The sequence below is a fragment of the Phlebotomus argentipes genome, unplaced genomic scaffold (assembly GCF_947086385.1).
Source record: "Phlebotomus argentipes unplaced genomic scaffold, Phlebotomus argentipes genome assembly scaffold_4, whole genome shotgun sequence".
NCBI classification, from domain to species: Eukaryota; Metazoa; Arthropoda; class Insecta; order Diptera; family Psychodidae; genus Phlebotomus; species Phlebotomus argentipes.
This window is the reverse complement of record NW_026776174.1, coordinates 10,800,688-10,813,739: the sequence shown is the minus strand read 5'-3', so window position 1 is coordinate 10,813,739 and position 13,052 is coordinate 10,800,688. Positions and strand designations below refer to the sequence as shown.

Sequence of the window (13,052 nt, the reverse complement as noted above, 5' to 3'; positions counted from 1 at the left end):
CGAATTTATATTTTGTATGGCGAATCTCGACAACAATCGAATTTTTGAAAACATGAATTTTTATGATTCCCTCTCGCACCCATTCAAATGTTTTACTCGCCGTCATCGGCATAGTTGAGATTTATTTGACAAAATTCAATTCACTCCGAAATCTCGTGTGTGTGCGCGGATAAAGTTGAAAAAGGGGAATGAAATACAGCACTTTCGGCAGATAAAGATACCATTATGCTATGTTTAATTGACCAAAATGACCAAAGAATTACAGTGTTTGACAATTTCCACCATGTAATGCTGTGCAATAAAATCGCAATTTCGATAATGTCTTCAATATTCAGAGTCACATATTGTGATTGTGTTAAAAATTCACCACGTGTGTTATAAAACTCACCACATGTGTTAAAATTTTTACCACTTCTGTTATTTGCAATTCTGATTCACACGTGTTAAGCCAATTTTTACCCTCTGAATGTGTTATTTTAAAACGTCCTCCAGAGGTTATTTTAATATATCAAAAGCTGGGTCAAAAATAGATGAAATTTTCAAGCAACAACATGAAATATATTTGCAGTAAATTCTTTTTCCCTAAAACTATGTTAGCGTGTTTCTCCTTATTGATTTGAAATGATAAACTTTAACATGTTCGAAATTTAACATTCTTCAGTTTGAGTGGGAATCGCTCCCAAACTTTTAGGGGTGCTAATTAGCACAGCAAGACAAGAGTGGAAATCCAAGAGCCAGAAATGGTTATTTATTAATTTGCGGAACGTCCTAATTCTGCGATTCACGCCGCCTTGGCAAGGTGTTTTAGTGCAGCTATATTCCAACTTCTCTGCCAGATGATAAATTGGCGATCTCGCATTCTCGATCTTTGTCATAAGCAACTCTAGCGTGAACGACTGCTGCTTCTGGTGCAGTAATGAATGAAAAAAGAACTATCGCGCTCATCTTGCCGGCCGGTGGCTGTTGTTCCGCAAAATATCAATCGCTTCGGCCGCGATAGCGATCTGCCGTCAATTTATCATAGAGGAGTTTCGGATTCAAAAGGGAACATTTCGGTCGACACGTCATATCGCAGCTAAGATTTCGCTCAATCCGCTGCTCTTTTTTCCCATACTCTTCGCCCCAGAGATCTTTTGGGGTGATCCCAAGCCACACACACTCGCGATGTTATTTGAATTTCCAATGCACCATCGCGAATTTGGGCGCGCAGAGACAATAGCAAATCATAATTCATATGAGTGCCATTCGGCAAAATGATATGAATGTGCCGAAAAGAGGAACACCGCGAAGATGTCACACAAGATAAGGGCGCACTTAGTTGCGCTGTCGCTTATTAATTCCCAAATGCCACCCCAAAAATTCCACGCCAGGGTGTCAATAATTCCCAGAGATCCTCGCAGTCTCCGGATGCCACTTGCATCGCGCATTCCAAATTTCTCGACTTGTCTGTCCGCATCAGCGACTGTGTGACTAAAGAGGCATCCCGGCCCAACAATGGACAGTGAGCACTCGGAGGTCTCTCGCGCGCCTTAATCAGCCGTCAATCAAATGAAAAGTGAGTAACTTTCTGTTCGCCTTTACACATTGAGAACGGTAGTTCCATCTGCACTCAATTGATTCACGCACAAATGGGGCTCGCATGCCGCGACATGGGGATAATCCGAGGGCCCCCAAACGCATTCATCTTCTTCGTGTGTCATCGCAGAGACTCTCTGCGCGCCCCATTCGAGATCTCCGGGACGTTTGGCCGGCTTTTATTGCTCATTTTCCCATCAAATATTCACGCATACACAAATATCCCAAGTCTAAGGCTTGTTAGCTCTCTTCCTACCATCGCCTCCTCATCCTCTGTATTGTTCCAAGCGAGAGAGACGTGCCTTATTTATTCCCGGACTGATAGATGGCTGTCCCATCGTCTCATTGGCAATTTATTTATTGCACTCGCTATTTTATTGCCGCTGCCGCCCAATGCGAAGCGCACATCCCCGGAGCGAGAGCCCCAAAGCCCAGGAGCGCACCTTCGGCGCAATTATGATGCCGTGCCATCGTTGCCAGCTGGCGGATTTGCACTTGACTCTCGATGGCGCAGCCAAATTCCCTCTCGCCATGGGCACCATTCACAATCTATCACCCACCTCGGGCCCATCGCGGGCCCTCAATTTCCCTCTGCTGCACACCTCGAGCGCGCCCCATGTTTTTTTTTCCATTCAATGAAATTTGTGCTGAGTTTGTGGCACTTTTTCCTTCTCTCTCTGGCTTTATTTTAATGTGAATTGCATAAATTGCATGTATGTATGGAATTGCATAATGTTGTGCATTTAACACAAATGCACAACATTATTTCATGAATGCATATGAATATTTATTGACGATTAAGACATGGCGTGTCTAAGGAAAGTGAAAACTCTTTTATCCATTCGCCGAGGTTCAGCATTCTACACACCACAGAGAGAGAGAGAGAGAGAGATGTTGTGCCTATGAAAGAAATTCTATTAGCAATTCCAGGATGATTCTTGACGTGTGTGTGATTTTTCACCATCCAAGAAGTATGCCAAACACTCTAAGAGGTCTCACTGTTCACGCACACGAGCATTAGGCCCATTTGTTATTCAATTAATTATGCACACTCCAAAGTTCTTTGTCTCCGTGCGAATAATTGTTCAGATGGAAAATTCGCAGTTATTGAATATTGCACTCTCTCGCCAAAGCATCTTGTTAGCTATAGTTTCCCTGTGTTAACAAGTGTCTAACATTTAATGATAATGAATGGAAATTAATTGCGATTATGACGCGTGTTTGAATCGCAATAAGAAAGAAGTGTTTGCGCACTTTTTGCTATGCACGTTACATTAATTGAAAAGGAAAAAAAACTGGGTTATGCACACCGACAAATTGCTCATCACTCAGCGTGAGCAATTCGTCCAAAAATCCAAATCCCACACATCTATGAAATTTGCACTATTGTTGTAAATATTATTTATGAACATGCTCTTTAACCACTATTGATATGTATCAATAAAATGTTCTAATAGCAATTTGTAATATAAACGACAATTTGATGCTAATTTCGGTGTGTGATTAAATCTCAAAACCCAGTGGCAAGAATCATAGCGCCTGCTTCCGCTCAAATACACATGCTTTTCCCTGGGTTTTGTGTCAAAACGCACCAACTTGATGGCTGGAATATGTCATATATTGTGGTGCAAAAAAGAGAGGTAAAATTGTTTTAGAGTGTCGCGCAAACTGACACAACAATAGTTTTGTAGTGAAAATTTTTATGTGTCATTCTGCGTGATATTAAAACTGGGAAATTGTTGCTGGACATTTCCCTCGCGCTCTCTGCAAAATGTCTATTTCTCTCTCTCACTCTAGAGTAAATTAGTGTCAAATTAGTGTTTTCACACTTGAAATTTAACGCTGGTGCGCCTTTTATGAGGCGCTGAGACACAATGGGTGGAAAAGACAGAACATCACCTCGATATGAAGTTACTTTGTAAGTCAATCGCCGCGGCATTAGCGATTCACTAAATTCAGTAGGTGAATTATAGTTTAAAATATGCACAGTGGCTCTCATTTTGCGCCGCGACATTCGCAAATGCGTGGGCGTGTGCTGAGACGAGAAGCCGCGAAAGTGAAATTTATATACAGTAGAATTGGTCAGAGAAATGCGCCGAAGAGGCCGATCCGGAGGTGCAAATTGAGGGCTGCAGAGATGGAGAATATAACGAGATTTCCTCCACATTACCCATGATTTGATTCCCAGAATTATCCCTATAATGCACCAACACGGATCAATGAGTTGTAATTTGTGGCCTGGCCCGAGTGGTCATGGCGAGAGAGACAGAGGAGCGCATTGAATGCATGTTCTTGATAGCACTTATTGTCCATTTTTTGGTTCAGTGTTTTGTTGTAACTTGCATAAGACACTCTAATTAGTACAATTATGTCATTATACGGCAGTGCAGCGCCAAGTCAGTGAAATAATACGCAAGAAATATCAAATTCCACAGGCACACTGGGCCATCATCGTAAGACGACGCTCATGCATCCCCATATACACCAGCATATATGCAGCCAGAGCCCGAGACTTTTGTATAATCATCCCATTTGAGAGATTGGTGAAGCAAAACAGAGTTGAGATTATGGAGTGGATGAATTCTGCGGAATATGAGGCGCAGTGTTTGTCTGTGTGCAATTACAGCAACTCCCCCTCAAGTGCATTGAGAAATAAGGCACAATGTGCTAGAGAGCGCACAGATATGGAGAAAATTTTGTGGAAAAAGTGGAACAGTGCACGGAGTGGCGGAAAGTAAATTGACCGCCAGACAGTTTGAAAATTCAATGTAATTAATAAAGGGAGACCGCCTCACGGAGCGCATTTCTGCATTTTGTCCTCAAATTCGCATTATAAAAGCAGCTCTTTGTTTTATTAGGCACGAGCATTTGCCCAGAGAGAGAGACGCAAATGCGCGCACACACACGAGACGCTGGGCAATGGCGAGGGTTGTTGTCACATGATGTACAACCTTAAGCACCCAGGCACAAGAGAGATTCTCAGAAAAGTGACTTGCCACATCCGCATGGGGATATTTTTTTGAATCACGGACAAGTCACAGAGGAATCAAATGCGTGAAAAGCCCACAGAAAAGGCATTACAGAAAAGAGCAATTGCGAGATAGCGCAAATATTTAGTGTGATTTTCCCATTTTGCTCTACAATTCCCCAGAATTGGCGGGCGCACAACGTGAGGACAGGATCAGATGATAAAGGTGAAGAAAGTTTATATGAAATTCAATCGAAGCGCAGTATGGGGCCGATTTTATTGGGCAGAGTGTGGGATCGCAACCAAATCGCGGACGGAGCGCGCGACATGCGGATCTCCTGAACTGCGCGCAGGGCAACACCTGGTCCCCCAGCGCGACAGACACAGTGACTGGACGAAGTATCCGCGGAATGTAACACAAAAGTGCTCTGCGCTCTTGCGAATCTTCTTGTGTTCCTCTTTGACAAGGACAATGTGTAATATGATATAATGCCACTTGCTAATATCGCCCAGAGCAGGCGAAACTGCTGTATATTCCAAACATGCACTCCAAAGTCTAATTGCAGCGGAGATTTTAGGCTCACGATGATAGTTTTTGATGACTGTTTCAGCCATTAAAATAGCTCATGAAGACATTGAATGTCTCCCAGTATTTTTTCCTTAGAAAATTGTCTCAAACTTCAGTAATCTGCATAAAACGCCTCTTTGATAAACACATTAACTCCTGTTTTTCAGCATATTCCTAAAATATTCTTAGACTATGAATTATTATAACATTTATTATATCTTTTAATTTTTTGGAAAACGATAAAGTTTCATCAAGTTAAACTTGGTGAGAAAACCGATCAGAAAATGTGCAATAATTGAAGAAGTGAAAGAATCTAAAACTCTACGAAACACCCCCAAAATGAAGTCATGAGAAGTAAATTGTTTAGCGGCCGATATAATTTGAAGGTTCGCCGCGCGGCCGCCAACGGCTGATTTCGTTCGGCTCAGACGCCCAAAGACAGAATACACCGTGAAGAAAAGTTTGTGGCATTGTGGAGAATTTATATCCCGCATGTCATTGATTCCGTTTAGGAAACACGAAAATCATAAAAATTATAAGGCTTCAGCGCGGCGGAAAAAATACAGAGAAAACAGCATCAATACGTGCGTTTCAAGCTCATTTGATCATATTTTTCTTTATTGATCATCTCGACGACAAAAAAAATTCAGATAAGTGATTTTGATTGATCGATTTAGCAAGCGATCGATAAATCGAAGTGCGATTAAGTCATTTAATTTCACGATTGGTTGCCACTCTGTTATTAAATGAACCACCTCGATAATACCGCGAATTAGTTTGATTATTTAATTAGTTTATTGTGTTTCCATCACTCATACGCAGCGTAGACGCATTATTACTGTGTAGATGCGCCATAGTGGGAGTTCGGACATGGATTAGTGAAATGACTCCGATTAGATAAGGCTGTGAATGAGTAAGTGGATTGAATTCAATTGAAAAAAAGGGCAGAAACGGCAAAAGGACAACTTGGATATTAATGGACTCATTATGGTGAAATCCTTCTTCAAATATTGATCGCAAAAGGCGCATAAGTTCGCCTCTCACACAGCTATATGAGTTTTCCGTTCAGCTCGACTTCCAAGTATTCCGAGAGCCGACGGCACTTGCACTTTATGCAGATATTCAAGGTGTAGAAAGGGCAAAAATGTTGTTATTTTCAGGTAAGAGAGGAATCTTAATGATTCCCCGGGACATTTTTCACTCAAGCATACGTTAAACTCATCGATATGTTGCATGGCGTCGCGTCCTTAACAATATAAATTTATAATTTATTGAAACCCTTCTTCTTCTTCTCCTCTATCTCTCTTGAAAATAGACGTAAAAAGGAGTGGAGAAAAAAATCTCACTCCTTTTATTATATATCTTTCATTCTTTGTCTGGATTGCTTAACAGACTCAAAACTCTCCATTGACGAAGTGCACGGCAATAATGACAAGAAAATCTATTTTAAGGTGACAAAAGCGAATATAAATTCTGTGCTTTTTTCCATCGTCTTTTATCTCCTTATTGTTCATCTTCTTTTTCTTGCACGTTCTTTATACAACATTGATGTTTTTATTGTTGTGTGGCGCGATGATTACCGAGAAGAAAAAACTTAATATTTATTTATAAGGACTCCTGAAATAGGTTTGTCACAATGACTGTCCCATCGTGGCATGCACACAATATTCACCCGAATAATGCCCCGAAGAGCAAACACAAAAATCGTAATAATAATAACAATAATATGGGGAAATAAGATGAATGCGCGTGATAATGTTCATTCGGAGAACATATGCATAAAATATATTGGAGAACCATTTTCTCAAGAAATCACTTTGATTCATAGAGTGTAATTCGGCCTGAGCATCTCGTCAAGACGATGCTTGACTAATTAAATGCGACACAAGCATTCAATTCAGAGATCCTCCAGTTGATCCAGTGGAGTGGCTTTGCCTAGCAGTTGGTGAAATGATTTGAAAAATTTGATATTTATTCAAGTAGAGTTGTCGTCTTTAGTCAAAATACAACCTACACTCATTCAAATTCAATCTCTTCCCAGCAGAACATAGACTTGTTACATTTGATAATTCAATTTAAGCATCACGCCGGACGATTTAAAATTAATGCGCTCCATTAGTGCTTGTCTGAGCAACTACTGTTCACTGTTTATCTCAAATGGAGCCCAGCAAGACATTTACGAGCTACAAATAATATAAATGAGTCCTTGTGAATATGTGTATCTCTTTATACATTAACGCATCTCTTGGTGGGGTTCCAGTCTCTCAAAAAAGGAATTTAATTTTCATGTACGCAATCTTCGTGGCGGGAAAAAAGTTTGTCCGGAGGCACATTAAGCTTTGCGGCTGTATTTCATACAATTGTACAAGAGTTGCCTGCATGCGAAATTCAAGTTCAATAGTAATCAAGGGAAATAGTCGCCTAGACTCCGTAACGAGTCCATAATGACTGGTCATCAGGCCTGAGTCACAACATGAGCCCGACCGAAGGAAGTCTCACCGATTTTTTTTCACCGCCGACACGCAAGAAATGGCGAAAAATCTCAGCCGAAAACACATTGCACACATATCATATGCAGTGCAAAGTTAAATTGTCTTTCGGGAAGAAATTGTGATTTCAGAGATACGCGATGTTCCGTTCTTCTCTTAAAGTCAAACCCAATCAGTTCATTTCATCAAAGTTTCGCAATAAAATTTGATTATGCCAAAAGTGAGGCCTCTTGGAAATCTAAAGTATAAAACTTTTACCTTTACTCTCCTATTCACTATACAATCTGATTAATTGGGCATAGCCATTAAAATGTTGATGTCCTACAAATAGAAATTGACACTCAAATATTTTGCTACTTATGTCCAATCCGCGGACATTTCTTTTTTCTTCTTTTTGCCAAAGGATCTCAGCGAGTGAATTGTGTTTTAATTAGTGAAGAAATGATATTGATCGGAATTAGTTAAACCACCGAAAAAAACGTCAAGAGAAGTTCTACATGTAAATTAAAAAAAAAAACAGCCTTTTCTCATTCACCATCAAATGTAAATAACCGCGCGCGGGAAACTTGTTGTTGCAGACACAACACGCAAAAGTCAATAAATTTCTAATATAAAAATTTGATGGGGAGTTTGATGGTTATTGGCGTGCCTTAAAATGCTATTAATGTTGGGGATTGTTCATTTAAAATACCTCTATTGCCGAATTTCTGCCATTTCAAGTGAGAAGACGAAAAAAGTATTGAGACATCATTTTGTGACATAGTTTTACTTTAACTATTGGGACCTCTTTTGCATTAATTCTGCCTTTTTAATGCAATCTCTCTCTCTCTGCCACTTTCGTGAGCCATCCCATTTTCTCATCGCCTTCGCGACTTGAGGCGAAATCGCTCATCAACACTAGATTTACCCAAAGAGACTCAACAGAAATCATGATTTTTCTATCCACCATGTTCTCATTCTCAATTGAATGCTTGATTAGAGTCTAATACTAGAGATAAATAATCTATAATGTGGCTTATAAAGGTTCATATCATGATTTTAAACCCTTCAAAGCCCAACTGAACCCATTTGTCCAATAGAAGATCATTCAGACTAAGAGAAATAATACGAAAAACCATCTAAGAAGTTGAAAGATTCCTGATATTCTTAGGGATTTATCCCACTAGCTTTGAAGCTATCAACAAGAGTAATTGAAAATGAATTTTAACCAACTTTTAACATAAAGTTAAAATTTCAAGTTAAAATTAAAGATTGAAACAGAAGCGCGGGATAAAACGCTTACATGATCATTCTTAAATAGGATTTTAACTGACTGTGTGTGTGTTTTTCCGACCATTGGAACATATTTGCTCCATTCATTGTGTCATCATCAGACAATTCTGGCGCATTTCGTCGCTCTCTCGGTAAATCTAGTGTTGACTTTCATCGCGATCGGCGAGTGCGTAAGCGGACTGAATTGGTAACTCACCGTGAGGCGCGTATCCGGTGGAGTAGTACCTCCGGTGTCCGCCGTTCTCCAGCGCGTAGAAGGCGCCCATGTCGGACGTGTCGACGCCGCCGGTGGCCGCCTGGTGGGCGCCACTGGCCGCGGCCCCGGCGTTCGGCGAGCCGCCCAGGCGTGGGTTGTCGTACCACCGAGCGGCTTCCGCCGTTGATGTCATATCCATGGTGTAGAGCTCCGTTTGGGGTGCCGTCGAGTTGCCACAATCCCCAAAAAACAACACAATTCACTCAGAGTCTGTCCCAGAAGCTCAAGACTGTGTCTCTCACCTCGGCTACTCTTCGCCGTTAAATTCTTTTTATGTGTTCACCCGTTAAAATTGTTATCATTAAATACCCTTCGATCTTCACTGAATTTCTCTGGCGATCTCTAACATGGGCAGAGAAAACTTTCGAAAAAATAGAACTGTCATAATTAGCGGAGATCTCTGCCAGCGATCGGACACTCCACGTCGCTTTTATGATGCACGTTTTAAATCAAATTCGTGTTGTGCATAAAATGAGTATGGTTAGAAGGAGACGAAAAAAAGCGCCGTTTTTACTCATATAGGAGGCAATAAACGCAATTTTTTCACATGTCGCATAATGGCCACTCTATACAATTTGCTTATTTATACCTCCAGACGTCGCTTTAAATTTCAAAATTTCGGCATTTAATGGGATGAAAAACTCGCAGTTTCTCAATTTTTATATTATCACATAAAAAGATTTTTCTTTTAATAGCCTAAACTAGGTTTTGCCCTAAATTAATCCGATAACCACTCAAGTCCACTCATCAAATTCTTTATCTTTCTCTCTCTCTCTCTTAAATACTTCTTTTGCACTGTGAACCGAAAAGGATTCCGCACTGTTAGTAAAAGTAGCACATCGTCGGGAAAATTTCAACTTCGGACACTCATTCTATTGTTACGGTCATGTCTGACACACAGGTCACTGGCGATGGAAAGATTTCAGGCGCCGCAGCCCTCGAGTTGTCGTCGGTGACCATTCAGGCAATATTGCTAACCTGCAATGAAAACAAATACTCTCAATGATATTTTTACCTACTTCGGCATGACATTTTGCCTGTGCGATGGCACAGGCGTCTCACAAGGGGGAGAAACGTCTGTGGGAGAGTCGCAGGAGATTGAATAATTTGTTAAACTATGTTTCAAATAATCAACACCTCAAATCACACGTTTTAAACCATTCAATAGCTGCGCTCTGGCGCGCTGTATGATTTATTGCTTCGCACAACTTGATTGCTATATTCGATCGGCGCACCAGCCAACTGATCATCTGCGATCGATCTATGGCCACTAGAGCGATTTCGGGCGCTCAAAGACTGCGCGTGAGTGTGTTTTTCGGCCACTTTCCGCAATTGTCAGAGGAAAAGTGGAGTATTTCTCACCCAATACAAGAGCACTCAATGGCCAAAAATTCGGCACCTTATCTTGATGGAAATATCTTGTAAAATATATAACTATTGTCGATGCGATACGCGCGTTGTGCATACAAGAGCTGATAAAGGAAATTTCGGTGCGCGCCTTATCAATAAAAATTTTTTTTCTTCACTATATCGATCACTTTAAACGATTCATCTTTAATAAATATTAGATGTTCAGCCTTTTTTTTGCTGGTGGCTCAGCGCGTGTGACATTTTCCATAGTCACGAGCGCGCGCGGCGGAAAAGAAAGAAAAGCCTCGCAATTTTCGTGAGCTTGTTACAATTGTTGAAAGAGTCAATTTGACAAACAAGTATATTTGAAGGGAAATTGATTAGGAAAGGGGACGTATTACAAGTTTTTAATTAAAACTCGCCGCGCGATAAGACGTCTTCCTTTTGCGCAATGTTATCACCGCACAAGAAATGTGTCTAACTTCTCTCTCTGGGCCGTACAATAAATCACCGCGCACAAAAACTCCGTAGGGATCATCTCGAGTCGCCTTAGGTGTGTAACACACCAGCATCAGCAGAAAAAAGAGAGAGAACTTTCAATTTACACTCGAAACGCCACCAAATGCTAGATCGAAACTGAGAATGCAGTCACGCTGTGATTTCAATTTTTCAAATTCGAATAATCGATTGATGATGATCGTTTTGAAACAAGCCAGGCTCTTTTTTTCCACCACAGCACAGAGAGAGGTGTTGGCTCTCCCATCAGATGTGTCGTTAATTATACCTCATAAGAGGTAAATAATGAATTTATAATAAATATAGATTATTATTTAGATGGAAGGTTAAGTGTAGAAATTGTGTATTGGTTGTTTTTTCTTGTCTTTCTTTCTATTCTCATTGAAAATTATTCGCTTCGCCGCTCCTCCAACTTCTGAAAGTCAAAGTCCCCGTCGCTTGTTGGTTCTTTTGCAGACCTCAGGTTTGATATTCAAGGTAAATATTTGACTCTAGTTCACAATTTATACCTTTAAAAACAATTCCACACCGGCGTGGAATATATTATATTTTCTTATTATGAAATTTTGAATTCTTTTCCTTCCACGGTGAATTCAGTGCCAAAGGCGCGCGCGCATTTGTATTTTAGCAAACAAGAAAACAAAAAACAACACAAATAAATATTAGAAACCATCACACAACTAATTACAGAATTGTGCAATCTCCGAATGAAAACATGCAAGTGTAGCGATTAAAAGTCGATTCATTGTTCTATTTAGAATCACAAAAAAGTATAACACAGTTCGAGTGGTGGAATATTTGCACAGCAATACATAATCTAATCATTTTCGGCATGAGATAATTTACATCAATTGGGGTTATTGATGGTGATCGAGAGTTTTGTATCAGAACGCGCTCGATGATGGCAAATAAATCACATTATATTGTCAATAAATGTTGCGCCGTTGATAAAATGTTGAAGAGGCTCAACTTAGAGATAAAGCCGAACAAGGACCGTTTACACAGCAAATCCCAATAATTGTTGGCACTCGAAACTCTGCTTATGAGCATAATCTGGCGATATGTACCTCATAATTGTCACAAATTTTCACACAAAAACAACCAATAAACATTCTTCCAGTCCGAAATGCTTCTCAGATTCTCTCGACGAAGCTTTCTTTTGCAAAATTCACACACAAGTTTTGCCTCTGCTTCAGCGCGAGCGCGACGCGAGCTATAAAAACACGCAAACACGACAACGGTCTTGGACCGACTAAAGCCATATTCGTTGCAGTTGAGTCGTTTCGGGTGGTTCTCGTATGTTGTTCGGTTTGTCAAAAAATCGGTGTTCGCAGTTGGGAATTGATTACACATTCGAGGCGGAGTTACAATCGATTTCGAGCCGGCTAGGCGTGATTACGAACGATACCACAGTGGTATTCCCTCTCCTGTTAGTTTTTATCATTTGTCTCTTTTGTATGGCAAGAGCGATCCCCGTGAATATGTTTGGGAAGATGACAAGGAGGCACTCACGGAGCGCCCCCTCTTCCATTGTGTGCTCGTGTTTTTGTGCTCTCTTTGCGGTGTGGCGCTGTTTTGTGCTGCTTTGTGCTGCCTTGCCAGGCACTTTGGAAAAAATCGCGCCTAGCTTGGCAATGAAAATTCTCCTCTATCGCCACACATTTATGCACTATCGGCAGTTGTAATTGATACTGGAATTGACTGAATTAATTGCTCAGAAATTGTGAATTTTCATATCATGATTGCCATAATAAAAATTTTAATGCACAATAAAAAAAATGCATTTTTTTTACTCTAAAAAATCAGATAAATTTTAATCTGCAGTAAACATATCATAGAGGTGTTTAGCGAAAATCACAAATTGCAAATTAATTTTTGCCATGGCGTGAAACAGGCGAAATAGGCTTGAAAGGATTTATTTTGGGTGAGTTGGTCGCGATGCCTCAATAAGGATAATGAATTTTGAGGGCGCATCAGGCGGGAAAGCATCCTTCTCGATCCGAGTTGGCAAGATGATTAAAATACACTGAAAATCTTGTTGTCTCAGTCTGTACCAGA

General features: G+C 40.5%; 1 protein-coding gene across 2 annotated transcripts in view; it reads right to left on the bottom strand.

Moving 5' to 3' along the window:
* LOC132258277 (GATA-binding factor C) overlaps nt 1-12,129 on the bottom strand; it is a 44,607-nt gene extending 32,478 nt beyond the window's left edge. For both annotated transcript variants that reach the window (XM_059755503.1, XM_059755504.1), the window contains exons 1-2: nt 12,062-12,129; nt 9,069-10,106 (exon numbers count right to left, since the gene is read on the bottom strand). In XM_059755503.1, the coding sequence (XP_059611486.1) occupies nt 9,069-9,267 (199 nt within the window). In that variant the 5' untranslated portion in view covers nt 9,268-10,106; nt 12,062-12,129. The remainder of the gene's footprint in view (nt 1-9,068; nt 10,107-12,061) is intronic.
* Nucleotides 12,130-13,052: the final 923 nt, after the last annotated feature.